General features: G+C 38.9%; 1 protein-coding gene across 1 annotated transcript; it reads left to right on the top strand.

The window, feature by feature from the left end:
* The first annotated feature begins 1999 nt into the window (after window positions 1–1999).
* LOC132051527 (protein SPIRRIG) lies at window positions 2000–22560 on the top strand. Its single transcript, XM_059442666.1, has 19 exons — window positions 2000–2644; window positions 4909–4978; window positions 5068–5153; window positions 5414–5549; window positions 5654–5710; window positions 6461–6634; window positions 6874–7065; window positions 7199–7264; window positions 8668–8782; window positions 8994–10165; window positions 10794–11493; window positions 11563–11665; window positions 12831–13942; window positions 14062–15712; window positions 15818–18799; window positions 19173–19481; window positions 19602–19908; window positions 20035–20181; window positions 20791–22560. The coding sequence occupies exons 1-19, from the start codon at window positions 2478–2480 to the stop codon at window positions 21967–21969; spliced, it is 10725 nt and encodes a 3574-aa protein (XP_059298649.1). The 5' UTR covers window positions 2000–2477; the 3' UTR covers window positions 21970–22560.
* Window positions 22561–23500: the final 940 nt, after the last annotated feature.

Raw genomic sequence — 23500 nt, 5'->3', positions numbered from 1 at the left:
ATATTTTATTTAAATACCTGAATCCAATTCTCCAAGTCCGATCCAGACATGTGTCAAATTGAAATAAGCAATATGAATTCACATTAAATTCCATTAACATGCAATTTTTTCCTATCATGAAGGTGCATGAACGCTAAAAACAATTCAAATAAAAAGTACCATAATGCAAACAATTCGAATCATATAGGCCTTCTAAAATTGCTATAAAAAAATCTTGTATAAATAGGGTATTTTTCTTTCCCATTAATAGGTACTGTGTACAAAATTTCCTTTTTCCTTCTTGATAGGTGACTAGACAAAATCATTTACTAGTATTTACTATCTTCAATTTCCTCTGAAAAAAGGTCGAGATGCATATGCACTCAATAGCCGTATAAGTAGATCGAGATGCAAAAAAATATAAATAAAATAAAAATAAAAATGAAGCAGACATGTCCTATACAACAAATTCAGACATGCCCTATACAACAAATTAACTTTCTCTCATGAGTAGGGATAAAGAAAATTTAGTTTTGCGTTTTTGAATTAAACAATTCATTGAAATAGGTTGTACGATTACTATAGATATTGTTTCAAAGACACAACGACAACACATACATGAATATTGATAATTGTGCATTGAAATATTGAGAATAATTAGGCAATCTTAACAATTAATTAGTGTTACAAGTACATGGGCATGATCCTCCCATAAAATTATTGAAAATTAGCAGTAGTCCATAGACAATAATCAACCTGTCTCCTAGTTCCTTCTTGTTGAAGCATCAACGAAGACCAAAAAAGGCAAAACATACGCAGATGCAGGAACAAACACGTTTGCCAAAAGACGGAAAGAAAAAGAAAAGAAAAGAAATCAGTTTTTGACAGTAGTATGCTTTTAATATTTTCTAAACCTTTTTCAGAAATATTTAGTGACAAAAATAAGAACCATGCCATCACATACTCCAATTTAGTGACGTCCAAACAATTGTACAGTCAGGTTGTTCTATTTTCTTTAACTATATATCAAAAATATAATTTTTAATCAATCGATTATGATCATTTAACTCCAAATGAATCGAAATCTAACAATACGCGAACCATGTGAATTCTTTTCCTTTATTTTAGACTATATATATATATATATATATATATATATATATATATATATATATATATATATATAGTCTTGGAGTGAATTATTTTTTATCTTGAATAATAATTTTTTCAATATTAGGTGCCATATTTCCTTTCCATATGTTAAAAGTTCACATCGGATATGAGATGGGTAATTGGTCTCGTTATATGAATTTGAACAATCCTCACCCTATGAGCTAGCTTTTGGGATTGAGTTAGACCCAATATTCATTTTTTGATTTGTTGCATTTGAGTAGGTCTCACATCGATACTACTATGTGCTGATGTGGGGTTTATTTCCCATCTCAGTAGCTAGCTTTTGGTGTGGTTCTCTCTGGGTTACAGTGGCGGAGCTAGAAATTTTGTCAAGAGTGATCGAATTCATATAATCTATATATTAAAGGTGTTCAATATGTAATATATGTCTGTAATACGTAATAATTACGTATACTACAGATATTTTTTCGGCAAAGAGTGTTTATTGAACACCTCACGGACGTGGCTCCGCCTAACGCTAGGTTATAACTTATAATGATGAATATATTACTATTGTAGTTATTAATGGTTGTTTCAATTTTAAACATAAACGAATTAATAATTTATCGCCAAAATCAAAATCCCAAGAATTAGATGTCTTAATACTCGTACCCCAATACCCTTCAAATAAAAAAGGTATACTTCTTATATGCTTTAACATTCAAAATTTAAAATGGAGGGGTGAGAGCGAGGCCGTCACGTTGGGGGTTAATCATCGCACGAGTCCACGTGGAGAACTAATAATCGTGGATCCCACCGCTGACGTGGTTAAAAAAAAAGAAGAGATTTATGGTAAGAGGGTTTATCGATAATTAGGGAGAGCAATTAACGTTTGATAAAGAGAGAGAGAGAAAGAGAAAGAAAGAAAGAGCGGAGCAGAAAGAAAGAAGACTTATAATAACGCGAGAAACAAGGCGCGGAGTGGCCGTCCAAAATCAAGCACGCCCCTCAGACACAACAAGAAAGAGAAAGAAAAACTTTGCCATTTTTTTCCTTCTTCTTCGTCTTCCCCCTTTAGGGCACAAAAATATCAAATATTTGTAAAACTTCATACATATATATATATATTCAAAGCAGCAAACAAGCTAGATCACTTATAATTACAATTTAGTCCGTCTACTAAACTATCATTTAATTAAATAGATCCATCCCTGCTGCTTTGAATCAATCAATCACCGATCACATTTTCTGTATGTTATCCGGTTGAGCTAAGGAGATCTATCAATCTAGAAGGTTCTTCCTGGATCTGTGGAACGACGACGTATTGGTATTGGTATGATAGAGGTATTACAGGTTTAAGGGAAATCTGTTAAGGGAAAAGAAGGATGAAATGGACAACATTGTTTAAAGACTTCAAAGAAAAAGTCGGGTTCCCAGCACAGTCACCTTCTTCAGCTACAACATCATCACCTTCATCACCAACCTCTTCTCCTTTTCGTGATAGCAATAATGCTTCTTTTCCCATCCATGACTTCACCTACTCCCCTTCCAGGTATTCCTTTTATCATTCTCTATTTTTGTTTTACTAATATTTTTGCCTACTTCTCATTTTCCATGTGCTCAATTGGAGGACTTCAATCTCTTTGTTTACTTAGATGCTACTACTTTTAAATGCACTCCGTTGAAATGAGCTTGTTAATCTTAACTTGTCAAAGACCTTAACCCAAAAAAAAAAAAAAAAAATAAAAAAAAATAAAAAAAAATAAGAAAGATGAACTGTAGCCTTGGTGGATAGAGTTACCTGGTACATGTTGGCGGCAGAGGCGGAGCCAGTATTCGAAGCTTGTGGGTTCGGGGTTCTAATTATTTAAAGTTACTGGCTTCTAAATTACTAATTTGTACATATTTGGCAAAAAATTTAATACAAATATATGGTTCGGACAAAAGCTACTTGGTTCGGCCGAACCCAGTAGCTCAAAGGGATAGCTCTGCCCCTGGTTGTTGCTGGTCGGAGGTGAGAGGTATCCCGTAGAATTAGTCAAGGTGCGTGCAAGCTTGGCCTGAACACCATAGTTATCAAAAATTAAAGTTTCTTCATTTTATTTTATGAGTACTTTCTGTGTTTGACTAGGCACAAAATTCAATAATACAGTCAGGTTTCTCTATACAGTCATTCTATAATAACATTTCACTACTTAACTTGTCAATGATCAGAACTATTTTCCATTGCATTTCATTTGTAATGAGGATGATAACAGTTTGTCTTTATAGCCGAGCCCCACTAGTTTGGATTGAGGCTTAGTTTTTGTTAAACAGTAAGCCTTTTATTCGAGCGAAGGGTTCCAAGTGCCAAATGAAGCTGCTGCTTGAAAGTTGGCTGGCTTGTTTGTAGTTAGCTTATCTAATCCACTTTATCGTCCTGCCTATCCATAGGACACTAATGCGATTCAATGAAGGAGTTTTAACTTGAATTTATTGATGAGCGATAAATAAGAACAGACTACATTTGTTTTTCTTCCCCCAAATCAAGCAAAACTACATCAAGTGCATGCACTCTTCAATGATTTTTGTTCCATCAAAATCGTTGAAAAAATTGTTCTATGGTTACTGATAAAAAAGGCTTGATGACTGTTCAGGAGTCAATCTTTAATGGTCTCTACCTTCTCTTTGCCTTTGAAATCATTTAAATCTGCAAGAGTGGGGGAAAATATTAGAGAACTGCCTACCAGAGAGTGGAAATTAAGATGAAATTGGTGTATGCCTTTTCTCTTCATTCGTAAGGAAACGGTGTATGATTGATGAGTTTACATGGTATTAGTTGTGCTGTTGGCTTTTACCTTTATTAACAAAAATATAAAAGATTTCCCTGGGAGCATTTGTCACTGTTGCTTACCAATAATTGAAAGAATCTTAATTTACTAATAGGAAACCAATGTGGTAAAATACCAGAGCTTGATGTCAAACTAAAGTGAAATTGGGAGTTATCATCCTTACAACTTGAATTTGTAGGTGTCACTGGATTTCTAACTTTTTGTACGTGTCGGTGAATCAAATGATAGTACGGAACCAAGTGGATCTATAAAATTAAATTATTGACATTACGACCAGATGTATGGGTATGATTATATGGTGCATTTTTGAAACCCTCAAGGGTGATTCAGTTGGTTGAGCATGTGGCTTCCATAATGGAGGTCTCAGGTTCAAAAACCCCTGCCTACAACAGCAGGGCATTTGCCTTCTGGGTCGAGCTCGTCACACGGGTCTTGCCTTGTGCGGGTTATCTCTTTTGTGTGGTTTGCGCTGCGGGTTCCCTTGTCATCAAAAAATATATGGTGCATTATTAAGAACATTTGCTAAGTTTCAAGGGTTTTGTAGTTGAATGGTTCCGCCATCATGTCTGTCCTTGAATAATATTTTGTATATGAAGTAGTAAATTGGACATTTGTTGAGCGTTTGCCTGTTCCTAGTTGCACTACTTAGTGAAAAGAAGTGGTATAATTACTATCACAGAGAGTAAATTTTGCAAATAACAAAGTATGTTAGTACTATATTACTTCTATCTCCTTAGAGGTGGATTGATCTTTGCTGTAACTATCTTGTTACTACACCAATGACTTCTTTCAGCTAATATGTTTAATCTGTTGTAAGTTACTCCAATCATGTGGACTTTTTTTTTTTTTTCAATATTGTACTATGATTTTGCAGGTCAACTTTACGTGAATTTTTCATATGAAATAAGCTCCTGTTGAATAATGTTTAAGGATTTTAAGATCTAACCTTCCATTACCCCCTTTTTTTTCCTGTTATTAAAAACAGTGACAAACATGAACTGGAGTTGGACTTTAAGAGATATTGGGAAGAGTTCCGCTCCTCAAGCTCGGAAAAGGTTAATTTCATATATATATATATGAAACAAAGTAATGCCTGCTCTATTCGTCAAAGTTGTTAATGGGTCGTTTCTTTTCTTTGTTTCAGGAGAAGGAAAAGGCCTTGAACTTGACTGTTGATGTTTTCTGTAGATTAGTGAAGCAACAGGCTAATGTAGCACAGTTGATTACTATGTATGGAAGCTGTAGTTATAGCTGTTTGTGCAAATTGTTTTTGACTTTCTTTTTCCACTCTATGCACCTCAATCTGCACTGCTGTTAACGCCTCTCTTTCTCTCACACTAAAAAAAAAAAAATGAATTTTAAAGCTGCCCATGGTTAAGTTATTATTTAGTCTAACCCGTCAAATGCACTGAGACACTGATGATGTTTTTTTATGCTTTATTCTGTTGTCAGCATATAGTTGTTAACCTGTACTTTGTTCCTTTTTACAGGTTAGTAGAGACACACATATTTTCCTTTGTTGTTGGAAGAGCTTTTGTAACAGATATTGAAAAGTTGAAACTTAGTAGCAAAATAAGATCTTTGGAAGTTGAAAGAGTGTTAAACTTTTTCTCTGAAGTTACCAAGGTTGTTTACTTTTCCGTTTATATCCGAAATTCATGTTTCCTTTTGAGCTTATTCCTAGTTTGATTTATTTATCTATGGATGTATGTTTTGATTATATTAAGCAGGATGGCATCCGGCCTGGAGCAAATCTGTTGTATGCGATTGAGGTCCTTGTCTCTGGTGTATGTCTCTTGAGTTCTTAATATTTTGATTACTCTCTTAGTTCATGCTATTGAATTTTCATAGTATTTAGACTTTAGCTAATTTGTTTCTTTAAATGTCATTGGAGTATGTTAATATCTTCATCAAATTGGCAAATATTAAATATAGATATACTTTTATCAAAGATAGTAAATTTGTGACTCGGTATTGCAGTCTAAATTTCAGTCTTATATGGATTATGTTGCTCGGGACTCTTCAAAATCCTTGCCACACCGGTGTCGACACGACATGGGTGTGGTGTGGGTGTGGGTGTGAGATCCACACCGGATTTGGTCAACGTCTCTTGAGTGCTTTGACTACATATATGACCGACAAGTATAGATTGATTGGGTATGTGGTTTGCTTTTGGATTTGTCATATATATAGTATGAGAATGTTTTGCTATTACACAAGATATCCTATGAATAAAATATTAGGTGTTTATAAGAAATTAAATTTTATTAGTTTTAGTTCAGAAGCTTTAATTAATTGAGATATATACTTTATATGCCGTAATACAGCGTATCCAAACACCTGTATTTGCACTCGGATCCATACCCCCAAATCCTAAAATTTATTTGATGAAGAATCCGACCTTTAGATCCGCACCCGAGTCCGAGCAACTTAGGGATGAAGTGTTGCTTAAGGTTCATGAGAGGATAGAGAGGAAACCTAGTTCTTTGATGTAAATCAAACTTTCCCAACTGTAACAAGTATATATGTATCTACAGCTCGTCGACAAACAATCTCTCCTTGATTCTGGAATCTTGTGCTGTCTCATTCATATTCTCAACTCTCTTCTGGGTCCTAATGAGGGATATCTGAGACAAAAAGTTAGTAATGATGAGGAGCTGGTACTGACAGAGGAAAATCAGGATAACGTGGAATCGAGCCGCCGGCTTGAGGTACCTTCCTTGGATTTTCTTTCTTCATTATAAGTTTTTGAATTTTTCCAGTCTGTGCTGTTCAACACAATTAGTTCAGAGACTCAGAGCTGTTTTGTAAGGTACATTTGTATTATGTTGTCAGGAGTTGTGATTTGTTTGAGGATAATCAAAGCTTCTTGAAACCAAATTTCAATATAGTCACTTAATTTGCTTAATTATATGAAATTTTTAGAGGTTAGATATTATCATCCATGCAGGTTGAGGGAAGTGTGGTACATATTATGAAGGCATTGGCCGCCCACCCTTCTGCTGCACAAAGTCTGATAGAAGACAACTCCCTCATGTTACTTTTTCAAATGGTTGCGGATGGTTCTTTAGTTGCTTTTTCTCAGTATAAGGAAGGCCTCGTGCCACTGCATACCATTCAGCTGCACAGACATGCTATGCAGGTAAAGCTTATCTTTGCAGCTGTACAAGAGATTCACAATGCCGAAGCAGTGGGAGTAATTCCTTCTCAATTATATGATGAAATGAAATTTCAGCTATTAACCCTCTTTCTGTTCTGTATTGTTTTCTCTCCAGATACTTGGTCTTCTTCTGGGTAATGACAACGGTAGCACTGCCAAGTATATTCGGAAGCATCATTTGGTATGCCTTTCTAACTTGTTCTCTAGCTAATAATGTGTTTAAATAGATCACTGTAATCTTGTAGAGTTCTTTTTATTACCTTTTGGTCCTTTCCAAAAGTGGACAGTTTTTTTTTTTTGCTTTGAGGAGCTATGATCAAGTTACATAAGGCTTAAAGCAGCTTCTGTGTCCTGCTTTCCAGAGCCTAAGATCATCTAATTGATCTATACTATCTCTGAAGGTGGTATGCAGATTTCAAGAGCATTTACAAGTTTTTGCCAGACTCTAGGAAAGCTGTTTTATAATTGATGAAATGATGTTTAATTGATTTGTTGTTCAAAATTTGAGGCGTACATGAAATATGGAAAGACATATCCAAAGTGAACCTCAGCGTGTTGCTAAAAATCTCTTGTTGTGAATTTGATGTTTGTTCTCTGTTGAAAGGGTAATGCGGACCATTTTCTCAGTATGATGGATAAGAGTTTGGTTCAACCTTTTTATATCTTTACATTGATGAGTATGTTGTGTTTCTCCGCAAGGGTTTTTCCTCTCTTACGTGCGGATAAATTCTAGTCTCTCCTCAAGATGCCTGGGCCCCGTGCAACAAATTTTCATACGGAGAAGTCCTTAATAGGAATTCTTTACCCTTAGGTGCTTGGCTTAATCAGCATATGTAACCATCACATTTGGGAATCTTTTCTCTACTTATGTTCTTGAAGGAAAAAATGCTTCTAGTGATAGCTTCTTAAGAAACTACTTTGGGCATCCTGTACTGAAGTCCTTTCTTGAGTGCTTTTGAGATTCAAGAAAAGCTAACCCAGCATTATACTGAGGCTATATATCTGATAACAAGTGGGTTAAAATTCAGAAGTTCTTGTCTCGTCTGCATTTTCTGCAGGAAGCTTTGAGATACTCTTGTTTAACTTGTCAAGAGATCTAAAGCCTTTGCACGCTTAAACTTTCTGTGGGGTTTATGTCAGAGGGTAATATGCACAATGTTGGTTGATGATGCTTTTATTTGAAACATTGTTGTCCAGGGCCTGTTGGGTGCACTAACTTGGATATCTTATTACCATTATTCAGTGTGAAGTCTCTTTTTCTTTTGTTTTTTCTGAATTTAGTAATTAAGGAGTCACTTTGAGCTTGTTCAGCACTCGAAATACTCTAAATAACTTACTTGAGCAATGTGCCTCCTTTACATTCTTTTTGATTCAGGAAATAGTTTCTTTTTTCCTGGTAACTTGTTGAACGTATTTTACCATTTGTAAAATGGATGTTGGAATATTATGGAGAAGTTGGTGTGTACATCATTATCTGTTTCGTTGTTTAAAGGGCTATTAGAATTTAGCACTGCACTGTTTGTACTTAGAAATTTGATACTTTTTGCTCTTCTTTGCTGATGCTCATCATCTTTGGTGCCCCAGATAAAAGTTCTACTCTTGGCTGTTAAGGATTTTAACCCTGATTGTGGAGATTCTGCCTATACGATGAGCATTGTGGACTTGCTTCTTGAGTGTGTTGAATTGTCGTATAGGCCAGGTAACTCTCTTGCTTTCTTCTTGTAGGCAACGTCCTCGTGTGATTATTGAGGGCTTGAAACTTCCACTTAGACTGTTGGGCCCCCGTTCTGTGATTCTGCAGACTGTTGCCGACTATACTTTCGGAAAATAATCCGTTGTGATACTTATCCGTTTATAGCCTTATTTTTTGCCCCTGTTTGTTGCTGATTCTAGAAAACTTTGACTTGTAGAGGCTGGTGGTATCAGACTTAGGGAGGATATCCATAATGCTCATGGTTATCAGTTCTTGGTTCAATTTGCTTTAATTCTTGCAAAGGGTCAAGATGGTCACAATTCCCATTTTAAGTTCCTAGCTGATCAAGGAGTTACTTCAGATTCTCCGCATTTGGCTAATCATGTGGGTAAAAGCGATTTGGAGGAAAAAGGAGGGGAAGCTTCATCACAAGATGTGTCCCCTACACTTTCTAGGTTACTTGATGTACTTGTTAATCTTGCTCAAACTGGCCCTTCTGCCGCATCTGGCTTAAAAGCTTCAAAAGTTTCTCATGTTAAGCCTAGTGGGCATGGCAGAAGTCGTACGTCATCATCTGACAGGATCGTTGATGATGTCTGGGATAAGGATAATGACAAAGTTAAAGACCTGGAAGCTGTTCAGATGTTGCAAGACATTTTTCTGAAGGCTGATAGCAGGATGCTGCAGGGTGAAGTACTCAACAGGATGTTTAAAATATTCTCTAGCCATCTTGACAATTACAAGCTTTGTCAGCAGTTACGGACTGTGCCTCTGTTGATCCTTAATATGGCTGGCTTTCCACCATCCTTGCGGGAGATAATTTTGAAGATACTTGAATATGCAGTGACTGTTGTAAATTGCATACCTGAGCAAGAGTTGCTTTCACTTTGTTGTTTGTTGCAGCAACCAATAACACCCGATTTGAAGCATACAATTTTGTCTTTCTTTGTAAAGCTCTTATCCTTCGATCGACAATACAAGAAAGTTCTAAGGGAAGTTGGTGTATTGGAGGTTCTGCTGGAGGATCTGAAACAGCACAAGTTTCTTTGTGGTTCGGAGCAGCATGCCAATGACCCCAATCATTTAGAGAGGAAATCGAGTTCGAGTTCAAGCAGCTTTAAGAAACACTTAGACAGTAAGAATGCTATACTTTCTTCACCGAAGCTAGCGGAATCCGATTCAAGGACGTTCCGTCTTTTTGAAGTTGAAGACACAGTAGGAGTTGCCTGGGACTGTATGGTCTCATTGTTGAAGAAAGCAGAAGTAAATCAAGCATCATTCCGATCAGCTAGTGGGTTGACTATTATACTCCCTCTCTTGGCATCTGACATTCATCGTCCAGGTGTCCTTAGGGTGTTGTCATGCTTAATTATTGAAGATGTTGCACAGGTGAATGCTTAAATTTTTATGTTATAAATTAATCACCAAAAGTGCTCTTATATGGCACTTATATGGCATTTATGAAATACTAATATAAAATCCTTATAATTACTTTTCTTAAAAATCCTAGTTCCACAAATTACTATTCTAAAAGGTGCCAAACTTTTAAGTGCCCCCTAAAAATTGATTGATCTTCCTTCCTTTGATGCATTTTGTTTGTATTATTTCTGAATACTTGTTGCTCTTCCCTAGTTGATGGAGCGAACCATACCACTAGTGAAATTTCAGATCAAGTTGCTTAGCATGAAGTCTTTTGAAATATAATTTTTCTGCTGATATAACCATGTTTCTTTATTGTCGGTATGCTTTTGCAAGTGTAAAGAGGCTGGAGTCTGAGCTGAAATTTACTTAGGAACATAAAAGATTGTTGAACTGTTATAATAACCTACAAGTAGCTATGGTATTCTTGGAAGAATATGGTGCCTTCTAAAATAGCTGCTGTCTCTTTAAGTTGTAGTTTCTGGCAATCTACCTCTTCAGCAGTTAGTTGCTAGAATAGTCCTCTTAGCCTATAAGTTCCTCCCTTGTACTGTAATATTAGATTACAATTCATATTGACGATATCTGTTTTTGTCAGGCCCATCCGGAGGAGTTAGGAGCACTGGTTGACATTTCAAAAAGTGGGATGATTACAAGTGCTTTGGGAACACATTACACACTTCATAATGATGCTAAATGTGACACTTTTGGTGCTTTATGGCGCATCCTAGGAGTTAATAGTTCAGCTCAGAGGGTCTTTGGTGAAGCGACTGGGTTCTCTCTTTTATTGACCACACTTCATGGTTTCCAAAGTGATGGAGAACCCGCACATCAGTCAGATTTGACAATTTACTTTAAAGTGTTCACATACTTGTTGCGTCTAATGACAGCAGCTGTTTGTGATAACACTATTAACAGGACAAAGTTGCATGCAGTCATATCTTCTCAGACATTCTATGATCTTCTGTCTGAATCTGGTTTGATAAGTGTTGATTGTGAACGGCAAGTTGTACAGTTATTGTTGGAACTTGCTCTTGAGATAGTGCTTCCTCCCTTCATGATGTCAGAGGGTGCCACGTTAGCTAATGCCTCCGGCGAGGAAACAACTGGATTTATTCTGGTTACCCCATCTGGTACTTTTGTTCCTGAAATGGAACGTGTCTATAATGCTGGTGCTGTTAGGGTGCTCTTGCGTGCTTTGTTGCTGTTTACTCCGAAGCTGCAATTAGAGGTACTAAACCTTGTTGATAAGCTCGCTCGTGCTAGCGCCTATAACCAGGAAAACCTTACATCTGTAGGTAAGAAGAGAATTTACTATTCGTCAATCTTTCAGTTTTAATCCCATATTAATAGTTGATGCTCGTCAGGTTGCGTGGAACTTCTACTTGAAACAATCTACCCCTTCCTGTCGGGGTCATCGCCATTACTTTCTCACGCTTTGAAAATCATCGAAGTTCTTGGGGCATACAGGTAATGACACTCGACTGCTATTGACCAAGTCATAAAGATGTAAATTTTTCTTGTGTTGGACACTGAGACAAGTTTTGGATAAGTGCAAAATTAGTGTTAATATTAAAAGAGTTTATTTTGCATATGTAATTTCTAAAACAGTTTCAACTTAACATGAAATACTAAAGTTATGACTGTCAAACCAATGGTGGAAGAACATACTCCATAAATTTAATGTTTTTCAACAGAAATTTTAATGATTATCACATTAAAGGTTAATTAACGTAGTCCATATATTTCATGTATGTGTACAGATAGTGGTAGTGGTCTCATTCCTCTTGAATACGAAGACCAGAAAATATTCAAAGTGGTACTATCAATAAAACTTAAATATAATCCTTATGGCCAAGTCTAACCTAGTGTTATGCAGTATGAAAGACTCAATGGTCGAAATTTTTACTATGCTATATCTGCACCATTACCATTGTTGGATCGACCCGCATCGGTGGGATGTGTATTTATTGGTCTCCTTATATGGTCTTAGGCAATCCTCAGCTCATGCGCTAGCTTTTGAGGTTGAGTTAGATCCAACGTCCATTTCTTATTATGGTTTCTGGGCCAGACTCATCCTAATGCTTGGTTTTCGATGTTGGGCCCTCAAGTTGTCCACGCTCTAATTTACAGGCCTGGGCGTGCCGGGGGGTGTTGAATTGTCGCACATCCATGGGATATGGATTTCTTGGTCTCCTTATATGGTCTTGGGCAATCCTCACCTCATAAGCTAGCTTTTGGAGTTGAGTTAGGCCAAAGGTCCATTTCTTATCGATCACTATAACCATCCCTTTTCTCTAGCTTTCCATACTTAAGTAAATTAAAAGGGCATGACCAATCAGATTGTGTACCACAACAATGAATGAAGCTGAGAAAACGGCAAGGAACTGAGTGTAGGGAGTTGGTGCCTGTTTTCTATCTAGTAGAAAGACGAGAGTGTTGTGAGCTGAGGTTCTGACTTTAAAAGCATTTCAGGAAAGGACATGCCTATTTTGTTGTCTGACAGTTTCTTTGTTTGTCCTTGAATATGTAATTTCTTTGCTACCTGAAATGTTGTCCATGCTTCCTACATTGCTGGCAATTGTTGTTTGCTTTAGTGTGCAGATACCTAAACTAACAATATTCATGATGACAGGTTATCTGCATCTGAACTTCGAGTGCTTGTTAGATACATTCTGCAGATGCGACTGGCCACTTCTGGTCGTTATCTAGTTGATATGATGGAAAGGTTGATTCTTACAGAGGATATGGCCTCAGAAGATGTGTCCCTAGCACCTTTTGTTGAGATGAACATGAGCAAGGTTGGGAGTGCTTCAATCCAAGTGCCCTTGGGAGAAAGATCTTGGCCACCTGCTGCTGGTTATTCTTTTGTTTGTTGGTTTCAATTCCGAAATTTATTCAAATCACAGGCAAAGGAGAATGATACTTCAAAAACTGGATACACTAAGGGGCAAGGTGTAGGTGGGCAGCATCATGGGCCACATGTCCTGAGGATATTTTCTGTTGGAGCAGTAGACAGTTCAAGCACTTTCTATGCTGAACTTCGTCTTCAGGAGGATGGTGTTCTCACCCTTGCAACTAGCAATTCTTCCTCTTTGTCATTTTCAGGGTTAGAAATGGAGGAAGGGAGGTGGCATCACCTCGCTGTAGTGCATAGCAAACCAAATGCGCTGGCTGGCCTCTTTCAGTCTAGCTTTGCTTATGTCTACCTCAATGGAAAGTTAAGACACACGGGTAGGTTAGGATATTCTCCTTCTCCAGCTGGCAAGTCTTTGCAGGTGATTGTTGGTACCCCGGTTGCTTGCGCACGGATTAGTGACTTGTCATGGAAGCTTAGGTCTTGCTATCTTTTTGAAGAAGTTCTATCCCCTGGTTCAATCTGCTTTATGTATATTCTTGGACGAGGGTATAGGGGTCTCTTCCAGGACACAGATTTGCTGCAATTTGTTCCTAATCAGGCATGTGGTGGTGGCAGCATGGCAATTCTAGATACTTTGGATGCTGACTTCCCTCTGTCTTCCAACCCACAAAAGTCAGATAATGCAGGAAAGCCAGGGAGTGTTCAGTGTGACCGGAGTGGATTTGTTTGGGATTTGGACAAATTAGGGAACCTCTCCCTTCAACTTTCTGGTAAGAAGCTTATTTTTGCATTTGATGGGACAAGTACAGAGTTACTTCGAGCTTCTGGAACATTTTCTGTCCTCAATCTGGTTGATCCAATGTCAGCTGCTGCTTCTCCAATTGGAGGTGAGTAGATTAATTTAATCTTTATTTTGCTTTGTAAATTTGACAAACCAAAGTGAGAATTACAATTTATTTCACCAGTTCTCTCTCTCTCTGATGTCCTAAATCCTGATTATCCACAGGTATACCACGCTTTGGGCGACTCATTGGGGATATCTATATTTGCAAGCATTGTGTTATCGGCGAGACAATCCGCCCTATTGGTGGCATGGCTGTTATTCTAGCTCTTGTAGAAGCAGCTGAAACGAGGGACATGCTGCACATGGCTCTGACATTACTTGCTTGTGCTCTTCATCAAAATCCACAGAATGTTAGAGACATGCAGAACTATAGGGGATACCATTTGCTTGCTCTCTTTTTGCACCGGCGAATGCCATTATTTGACATGCAATCGCTTGAAATCTTTTTCCAGATTGCCGCATGTGAGGCCTCTTTCTCTGAACCAAAGAAGTTATATAGTTCCCAGAAGACACTGCCGCCTGCCACGCCTGTCAATGAGGGAAGCATTGAAGACCTTACTTTGTCCAAATTCCGGGAAGAATTTTCTTCAGTTGGATCTCATGGAGACATGGATGATTTTTCTGCACCTAAAGATTCCTTGAGTCATATTTCTGAGCTTGAAAATACTGAAATGCCAACTGAAACATCTAATTGCATTGTTCTTTCAAACGCTGATATGGTTGAGCATGTTTTGTTGGACTGGACTGTTTGGGTAACGGCCCCAATTCCAATACAGATTGCTTTATTGGGATTCCTTGAGCATCTGGTTTCAATGCATTGGTATAGGAATCATAATCTGACAATTCTGCGCAGAATTAACCTTGTTCAACATTTACTTGTAACTTTACAAAGAGGTGATGTGGAAGTACCGGTGCTAGAAAAACTAGTTGTATTGTTAGGTGTCATATTGGAAGATGGATTCTTACCCTCTGAACTGGAGCAAGTGGTTAGATTTGTGATCATGACATTTGATCCACCAGAGTTAGCATCACGCCATCAAATTATGAGAGAATCTATGGGGAAGCATGTTATTGTAAGGAACATGTTGCTTGAGATGCTGATTGATCTGCAAGTGACAATAAGAGCAGAGGATTTGCTTGAGCAGTGGCACAAAATTGTTTCATCAAAATTAATAACTTATTTTCTTGACGAAGCTGTACATCCTACAAGTATGAGGTGGGTCATGACTCTTCTTGGCGTGTGCCTTGTGTCTTCTCCAACATTTGCACTTAAATTTCGCTCGAGTGGAGGCTATCAAGGTTTGGCAAGAGTTCTTCCAAGTTTCTATGACTCCCCTGATATATACTATATCCTGTTTTGTCTTATTTTTGGCAAGCCTGTATACCCAAGACTGCCTGAAGTTCGGATGCTTGACTTTCATGCCCTAATGCCAAGTGATGGCGTTTATGGAGATTTGAAATTTACTGAGCTGTTGGAATCTGTGATTGCTATGGCAAAGGCAACTTTTGATAGGTTGTCTATGCAGTCAATGCTTGCCCATCAAACTGGCAACCTTTCCCAGATCAGTGCTGGATTTGTAGCAGAGCTGGCAGACGACAATACTGATATAGCTGGAGAGCTTCAGGGTGAAGCTCTTATGCACAAAACTTATGCGGCACGCCTGATGGGTGGCGAGGCTTCAGCGCCTGCTGCTGCTACCTCTGTTCTTAGGTTCATGGTTGATCTTGCGAAAATGTGTCTTTCTTTCTCAGCTGTTTGCCGAAGAGCAGAATTTCTTGAAAGTTGCATCGACCTTTATTTTTCGTGTGTCAGGTTCATTCGAAATTTCCTTCCTGTATGCTTATAGTTAGTTTATATTTGACCACATTGAAGGAATTTTTTTTCTTGCTTTTCATTTTTCTGGTTTCGGACATGTAGGGCTGCACAAGCTGTGAAAATGGCTAAAAAACTATCTGTAACAGTGGAAGAGAAGAACTTAAATGATGGGGATGAAACCAGCAGCTCCCAAAATACTTTCTCTAGTTTGCCTCATGAACAGGAACAGTCAGCCAAGACTTCTATAAGTATGGGAAGCTTCCCTCAGGGACAGACTAGTACAAGTTCTGAAGATATGCCGGTGATGCCGAACAATGTAGGTACGACAGATATTGATGTTACTCCATCCCAGCCAGGTTTTCACAAAGCAGTACAGGAAGAAGCACAAGCTGTTGCAACAAAAAACAATGACGTCGTTGACCATGTGTCTGCTGTAACATCCAGCAGCAATCATTTAAGCTTCCACGATATGAAAAGCACAGTAGATCCTGTCCAGCAAGCTGATTCACTGAGTTCAGCGTCCTTTAATATGTTTGAATCTCCTATATTGTCGGAGAGATCCTACTCCCGAACTCCGCATACCTCAACACCCCTGTTGGAGTCTGTTGCATCTATCAGTGAATTAGATTCCTCTCCTGAGATGAAATCTGCTTCTCAAGGACAATCTGCTGCAAACACAATGTTTATGATTGGTTCAAATTTGCTTCTTGAGGTGGACGACTGTGGGTATGGTGGAGGGCCATGCTCCGCTGGAGCTACAGCTGTTCTTGATTTTATGGCGGAAGTTCTGTCTGGTTTGGTAACTGAACAAGTGAAGGCGGTACCTGTCATCGAGGGTATTTTGGAGAGTGCTCCTTTGTATGTTGATGCTGAATCTGTTTTGGTATTTCAAGGACTATGCCTCAGTAGACTACTGAACTTCCTCGAAAGGCGTCTTTTGAGGGATGATGAGGAAGAGGAGAAAAAGTTGGATAAGGGTCGTTGGTCCCTTAACTTGGAAGCACTATGCTGGCTGATAGTGGACAGAGTTTATATGGGTGCTTTTCCTCGGCCTGCTGATGTATTGAAGACTCTGGAGTTTTTGTTATCTATGCTACAGTTGGCAAATAAGGATGGGCGTGTTGAAGAAGCTGCTCCAACTGGGAAAGGGATCCTGTCCATTGGTAGAGGAAGTAGGCAACTCGATGCTTATGTACATGCGATTCTGAAGAACACCAACAGAATGATTTTGTTCTCCTTCCTCCCCTTGTTCTTGACAACCATCGGAGAAGATGAACTACTTTCTTCTTTAGGTTTGCAAGTGGAGCCAAAGAAAAGAGTGCCCTTGAACCTATCCTCCGAGGATAGTGGAATTGATGTTTGCACGGTGTTACAGTTGCTAGTCGCTAATAGAAGGATAATATTTTGTCCCAGCAACATGGACACAGATTTAAATTGCTGTCTTTGCATAAATCTAATTTCTCTTCTTCGCGATCATAGACGTCAGGCACAGAACATGGCTATTGATATTCTCAAGTATCTCCTGGTACACCGAAGGGCCGCATTTGAAGACTTTCTTGTCTCTAAACCGAATCAAGGACCTCCTTTGGATGTTCTTCATGGTGGTTTTGACAAGCTCCTAACTGGAAACTTGCCTGCATTTTTTGAGTGGCTTCATAGTTCTGAACATGAAGTCAGTAAAGTGTTGGAACAGTGTGCTGCCATTATGTGGGTTCAGTATATTACTGGGTCAGCTAAGTTTCCTGGGGTGAGGATTAAAGGCATGGATGGTCGACGTAAGAGAGAAATGGGGAGGAAACTGAAGGAGATTTCAAAGTTGGATGCAAGACACTGGGAGCAGATAAATGAACGAAGAATTGCTCTTGAGGTGGTTCGCGATTCAGTGGCTACTGGACTAAGAGTTATTCGCCAGGATAAGTATGGCTGGGTGCTTCATGCAGAGAGTGAGTGGCAGACTCATTTACAACAACTTGTCCATGAGCGAGGAATCTTCCCATTGACCAAGTCCTCTCATAGTGAAGAACCTGAGTGGCAGCTTTGTCCCATTGAAGGTCCATATAGGATGCGGAAGAAGCTTGAGCGTTGCAAATTAACAATTGACACTATCCAAAATGTTCTGACTGGACAATTTGAGTTAGGAAGACTAGAACTTTCAAAGGAGAGGACTGAGAATGAAAATAATGCCTCTGATGGTGAGTCTGATATTTTTTTCAATCTCATGAATGACAATCCCCAACAAGACTCTTTCAGTAGTGAACTTTATGATGGATCAATTTTCAAAGACTCGGATGATGTGAGAGATGCAGCTTCTAGTAGAACTGGATGGAACGATGACCATGATAGTAGCATTAATGAAACAAGTCTCAGCTCTGCTCTTGAACTTGGACCCAAGTCCAGTAGTGCTTCCATTCAAAAAGCCGAGAGTGTTCAACGGAAGTCGGATCTGGGATCTCCCAGGCAATCTTCTTCTCTGAAAGCTGATGAAACAAGAATGGCGGAGGACAAACCGGAGAAGGAGCTGAGTGATAATGGTGAATACTTAATTAGACCCCATTTGGAACCTTCTGAGAGAATAAAGTACAAATACAACTGCGAGAGAGTGGTTGGTCTTGATAAACATGATGGCATATTTCTGATTGGAGAACTATCATTGTACATCATTGAGAATTTTTACATTGATGACTCTGGGCGCATATGTGAAAAAGAATGTGAAGATGATCTATCTATCATTGACCAGGCTTTAGGTGTAAAAAAGGACTTCTCTTGTAGCATGGACTCCCACTCAAAGTCTAGTTCATCCTGGGTTGCAACAACAAAGGCCTATGTTGGGGGACGGGCATGGGCATATAATGGTGGCGCATGGGGAAAGGAAAAGGTTTGTACTAGTGGTAATGTGCCCCATCTTTGGCATATGTGGAAGCTTGACAGTGTTCATGAGATTTTAAAGCGTGATTATCAACTTCGGCCTGTTGCCATTGAGATCTTTAGCATGGATGGCTGCAATGATCTTCTGGTTTTCCACAAAAAGGAGAGAGAAGAGGTTTTCAAGAATTTGGTGGCCATGAATCTTCCCAGAAACTCCTTGTATGTTTTACTCTAATTTGCTCAAATTTTTTGCTTCTCTCACCTTACAATTGAATTGCTGGTTCCACCCTTATTTTGATAACTCGTCAATAAGGTCACCAAAGATTAATTATACATAGCTGCAAACTAACATGTCTCCTTCCTGGAATGCTATCATGGTATTTATTATAATGTTGTGGCTGGTTTCCTACGGATTTGGTGTACTGGTTTGTCGGTTGTTTTTGTGATTAAAGAACACAGGGTTAAATCAATTTACTTTGTGCTTAATTGAGTAATCCTTTGCTTTAATCATTCTTCGTAGATGCTTGCCTTTTGTTGTCTTTTAAGTTTGACAAGTGCTTGAGCTTCAAGGAAATCATTGCCTATTTTACAGGTTGGACACGACAATATCAGGGTCTGTAAAACCAGATAGCAATGAAGGGAGCCGTCTTTTCAAGGTTATGGCAAACTCATTTTCTAAGAGATGGCAAAATGGTGAAATTAGCAATTTCCAGTACCTCATGCACCTCAACACGCTTGCAGGGCGTGGTTATAGTGACCTCACCCAGTATCCTGTGTTCCCCTGGATTTTAGCAGATTATGAGAGTGAGAATCTGAACTTCTCAGATCCCCAAACTTTCCGAAAGCTTGATAAGCCAATGGGCTGTCAAACAGCGGAAGGTGAAGAGGAGTTTAGAAAAAGGTTGGTGCTTTTACCACTCAATTAGAAATTCTGTTGAGTTTGCATGTTGGAGTCATATGCCTTTCTTGATCATTTAACTTTTTCTGTGATTGTTATATTTTATATTTGCCCATGTTTCAGATATGAGAGCTGGGATGATCCCGAGGTTCCCAAATTCCATTATGGTTCTCACTACTCTAGCGCTGGAATTGTCCTATTCTACCTCATACGTCTTCCCCCTTTCAGCGTTGAAAATCAGAAGCTGCAGGGTGGCCAATTTGATCATGCTGATCGTCTGTTCAATAATATAAAGGACACATGGCTGAGTGCTGCAGGGAAAGGCAATACTTCAGATGTTAAAGAATTAATTCCGGAGTTCTTTTATATACCAGAGTTCTTGGAGAATATGTTTAATCTTGACCTGGGTGAGAAACAGTCAGGAGAGAAGGTTCGTCTTGCTTCTCTGTATTCTTTTAAATATTCCTCCTTTTGTGAGAAGTAACTTGTCTAAATAGAAGAACAGCTTCCATGTTAATCCAGATAAGTCTCCTAATAGTGTATGGTTCTTCACCAGGTTGGCGATGTTGTATTGCCTCCATGGGCTAAAGGCAGTGTTAGAGAGTTTATTAAAAAGCATAGAGAAGCACTGGAGTCTGATTATGTTTCAGAGAATCTGCATCACTGGATAGACCTAATCTTTGGTTACAAACAGAGAGGGAAAGTAAGTGTGTAGATGTTCTCTCCTCCTGTCATCGCATCTCGATCTCATCATATGTGAAAATGAAGATCTTTTTACCTTTTTAATCTAGTAATAAGTTTTTATTAATGAAGGGCAACAAATGCCCGTATACAAGAAGTTCACCAAAACGTAGAAAACCTTTTAAAAACATATGATTCTCGACAAACGACATCCAATCTTGTGCACACATAGGAACCTCATGGGTGCACCAAAAAGAAATAAGGATTAAGAGGTTATTCCTCAAATGTGCAAGATCATTTTCTATTCCATCAAAAGCTTTCCTATTTCTCTCTCCATACAGTCCACATAAGCTCCTTCTATGCATTTCTTGTTAGATCTGAATTTTGGATAGCTTTGTGTTCTATGCAATCACTAAACAACATATTGCTGGAGTACTGATCAATTTTCACCGTTAGTTTATTCGTCTTTCTGTTTCATTTCATTGCTTTTCCTGGATAAATTACCACATTCTTTTTACCATTTCTCACATGATTTATAAGATTTTGAAAGTCGACTAGTATTTACCCCTATTGATATGGCATTCTCTCTTCTTGAATAGAAAAATAACCGTAAATGTTTTGTTGTTGTCAGGCAGCTGAGGAAGCAGTTAATGTGTTCTATCACTACACTTATGAAGGCAGTGTTGACATCGACTCAGTTAGTGATCCAGCAATGAAAGCTTCAATTCTTGCTCAAATTAATCACTTTGGGCAAACACCAAAACAACTATTCCTCAAACCCCATGTCAAGAGGCGAACTAATAGGAAGCTTCCTCCTCATCCTTTGAAGCACTCTCAGCATCTTGTTCCGCATGAGATTCGTAAAACCTCATCTTCTATATCTCAGATTGTCACTTCCGGTGACAAAATTCTTGTGGCAGGAGCAAATACCTTGCTGAAGCCTAGAACATTCACTAAATATGTTGCCTGGGGTTTTCCTGACCGCAGTTTGAGATTTCTGAGCTATGATCAAGATAGGCTTCTCTCCACTCACGAGAATCTTCATGGAGGGAGCCAGATACAATGTGCCAGTGCTAGCCATGATGGACACATTCTGGTTACAGGGGCTGACGAGGGATTGGTCTGTGTTTGGAGGATTGGTAAAGAGGCACCCCGTTCTGTAAGGCGCTTGCAGTTGGAGAAGGCACTCTGTGCTCATACCGGCAAAATCACATGCCTACAAGTTAGCCAGCCATACACGATGATTGTGAGTGGATCGGATGACTGCACCGTTATCTTGTGGGACCTTAGCTCCATGGTTTTTGTTAGGCAGCTTCCTGAGTTACCCGCTCCTGTTTCAGCAATTTACGTGAATGACCTGACGGGGGAAATTATTACTGCTGCCGGTGTAATGCTTGCTGTTTGGAGCATCAATGGGGAGTGTCTTGCTGTCATCAACACATCACAACTTCCGTCTGACTTCATCCTTTCACTTGCTGGTTGTACATTCTCTGATTGGCTGGAAACTAACTGGTATATCTCAGGCCACCAGAGTGGAGCCATTAAAATTTGGAAAATGGTACATTGCTCCAGCGAGGACAGTGCCCAAAGCAAATCAAGTGGGAATCCTACCGGAGGGTTAGGACTCAGGGATAGAGTACCAGAGTATAGGTTGATCCTTCACAAGGTGCTAAAGTTTCACAAGCATCCTGTAACTGCCCTCCACCTTACTAGTGATCTGAAACAGTTGTTGAGTGGAGATTCTGGAGGACATTTGCTTTCGTGGACAATCTCTGAAGAGAGCTTGAAAGCCGCGATTAGTCGGGGGTGATTGTGGGATTAGCATGGTGTGTTTTGTATTCTAAAAATATACTTGGCTTCGTAGGGGCAATTAAAGGACAGCCTGAACCGTTTCACTCCGCTCGGGGAGCAGCATGGATTCGTGATATTCCACGTCGCACAGTAACCACTGATAAGGTTGCTGTCTTGGAACAGATCCAAGGAAACAGAAGATCTGTGTATTCGGCACCTCCTGGAAGACATGAAGCATATGATCTTTCGTGTGCAAGTGCCTAATGGCTCCAGAGGTAGGACTCGGGAACAGGTTGGTTGCATATGTTGTCGGTCATTGTAGAGGGATTTTGGCTTTTGGGATGGGAGATTGGTCGGTCTCTTCAAGCTGTTGTACATAGGACGGTAATTGACTGTGTATAATGAGGTTGTAAATGTGCAAGTTTTTGCCAGAAACAGCATGTTGGCTGAAATTTGGTCCAGCTAACTTTAGGGGCAGATGAGTGACAGATGTAGCAGTTCGTTTTAGCTTCACTTCATTTAAATGATTGCAAGGGGAAGTTGCAGGCTTGCTTTTGCTTTGTAAAAAAAAAAATTCTCCCAAGTTATTTATTAAGATTGTTTGGGGTCATGTGCTCCTTGATTTTCCTGTTAGAAAGAGAGTTGCTGCTCTCTCTCTTCTTTTTTTTCCTTCCTTTTTTGCCCTTTTATTGGTCTTGGTTGCTAGCATTCGTCAAAATCTACATGTTTCAAGAGCTTCGGTTGGTTATGGTAGTTCAAATGACATAAAGTCATTTTGAACTTATAAATGCTTGTACAGTTATTTCTGCATCAAATTAAGTCCAATACTAAATTCTGATGAAAGTAAATTTTACACCGATAAACTCATGGATAATGATAGAGTTTGTCATTACCGCCCCATATCTTTTGATTTTTTTTTTTTTTTTTTTTTTTTAATGTTTCTCGTATGTTATATTAAGAAGTTGCGTGGACTCTTCGTTTTTTATGACGAACCCGTCTCGACACGAGACTGGGATGGATGCGGGTGCGGGATACGTCTCGGATTCGATCAATCAACTTCGAATACTTTGACTGGAGTCCGTGGACAAATTTGGGGGGAAAATTGATTTTGATTTCTCTAGATGAAAGATAAAACAGATTTAAGACATGAGAAATGACATTCTTTCAATAGTATTGTCCTTTTGTCACAATATACATGCAAGCTTTTCACAAAATTCTACAATTTACATGAATTCTACAATACATATATTGTCTCTCTCTGAATTTAGAGTATCTCTATAGCTCTATTTTTATAATTTTTAAATTTTCTTAGTCGAATTCCCGCATCCGTATCTATACCTGGATTCGCACCGTGGAATTTTAAAATTTAAATTTTGTCAAATTTGACACTCGGATCCGTACCCATAAGGGATACACGCACCCCAGTCCGAACAACTTCGATGCTATATGACATTGCTATTTGTTTCCAATTATTAAAGTGTGTTGCTCACAAGTGCACATACAAATATACGCAGTCAACAAGTAATAAAAATTGACTATCATCTTGACTA

Source organism: Lycium ferocissimum, chromosome 1 (genome assembly GCF_029784015.1).
Source record: "Lycium ferocissimum isolate CSIRO_LF1 chromosome 1, AGI_CSIRO_Lferr_CH_V1, whole genome shotgun sequence".
Lineage (NCBI taxonomy): Eukaryota > Viridiplantae > Streptophyta > Magnoliopsida > Solanales > Solanaceae > Lycium > Lycium ferocissimum.
The sequence above is the reverse complement of the archived record's forward strand: the minus strand, read 5'-3'. Positions and strand labels throughout refer to the sequence as shown.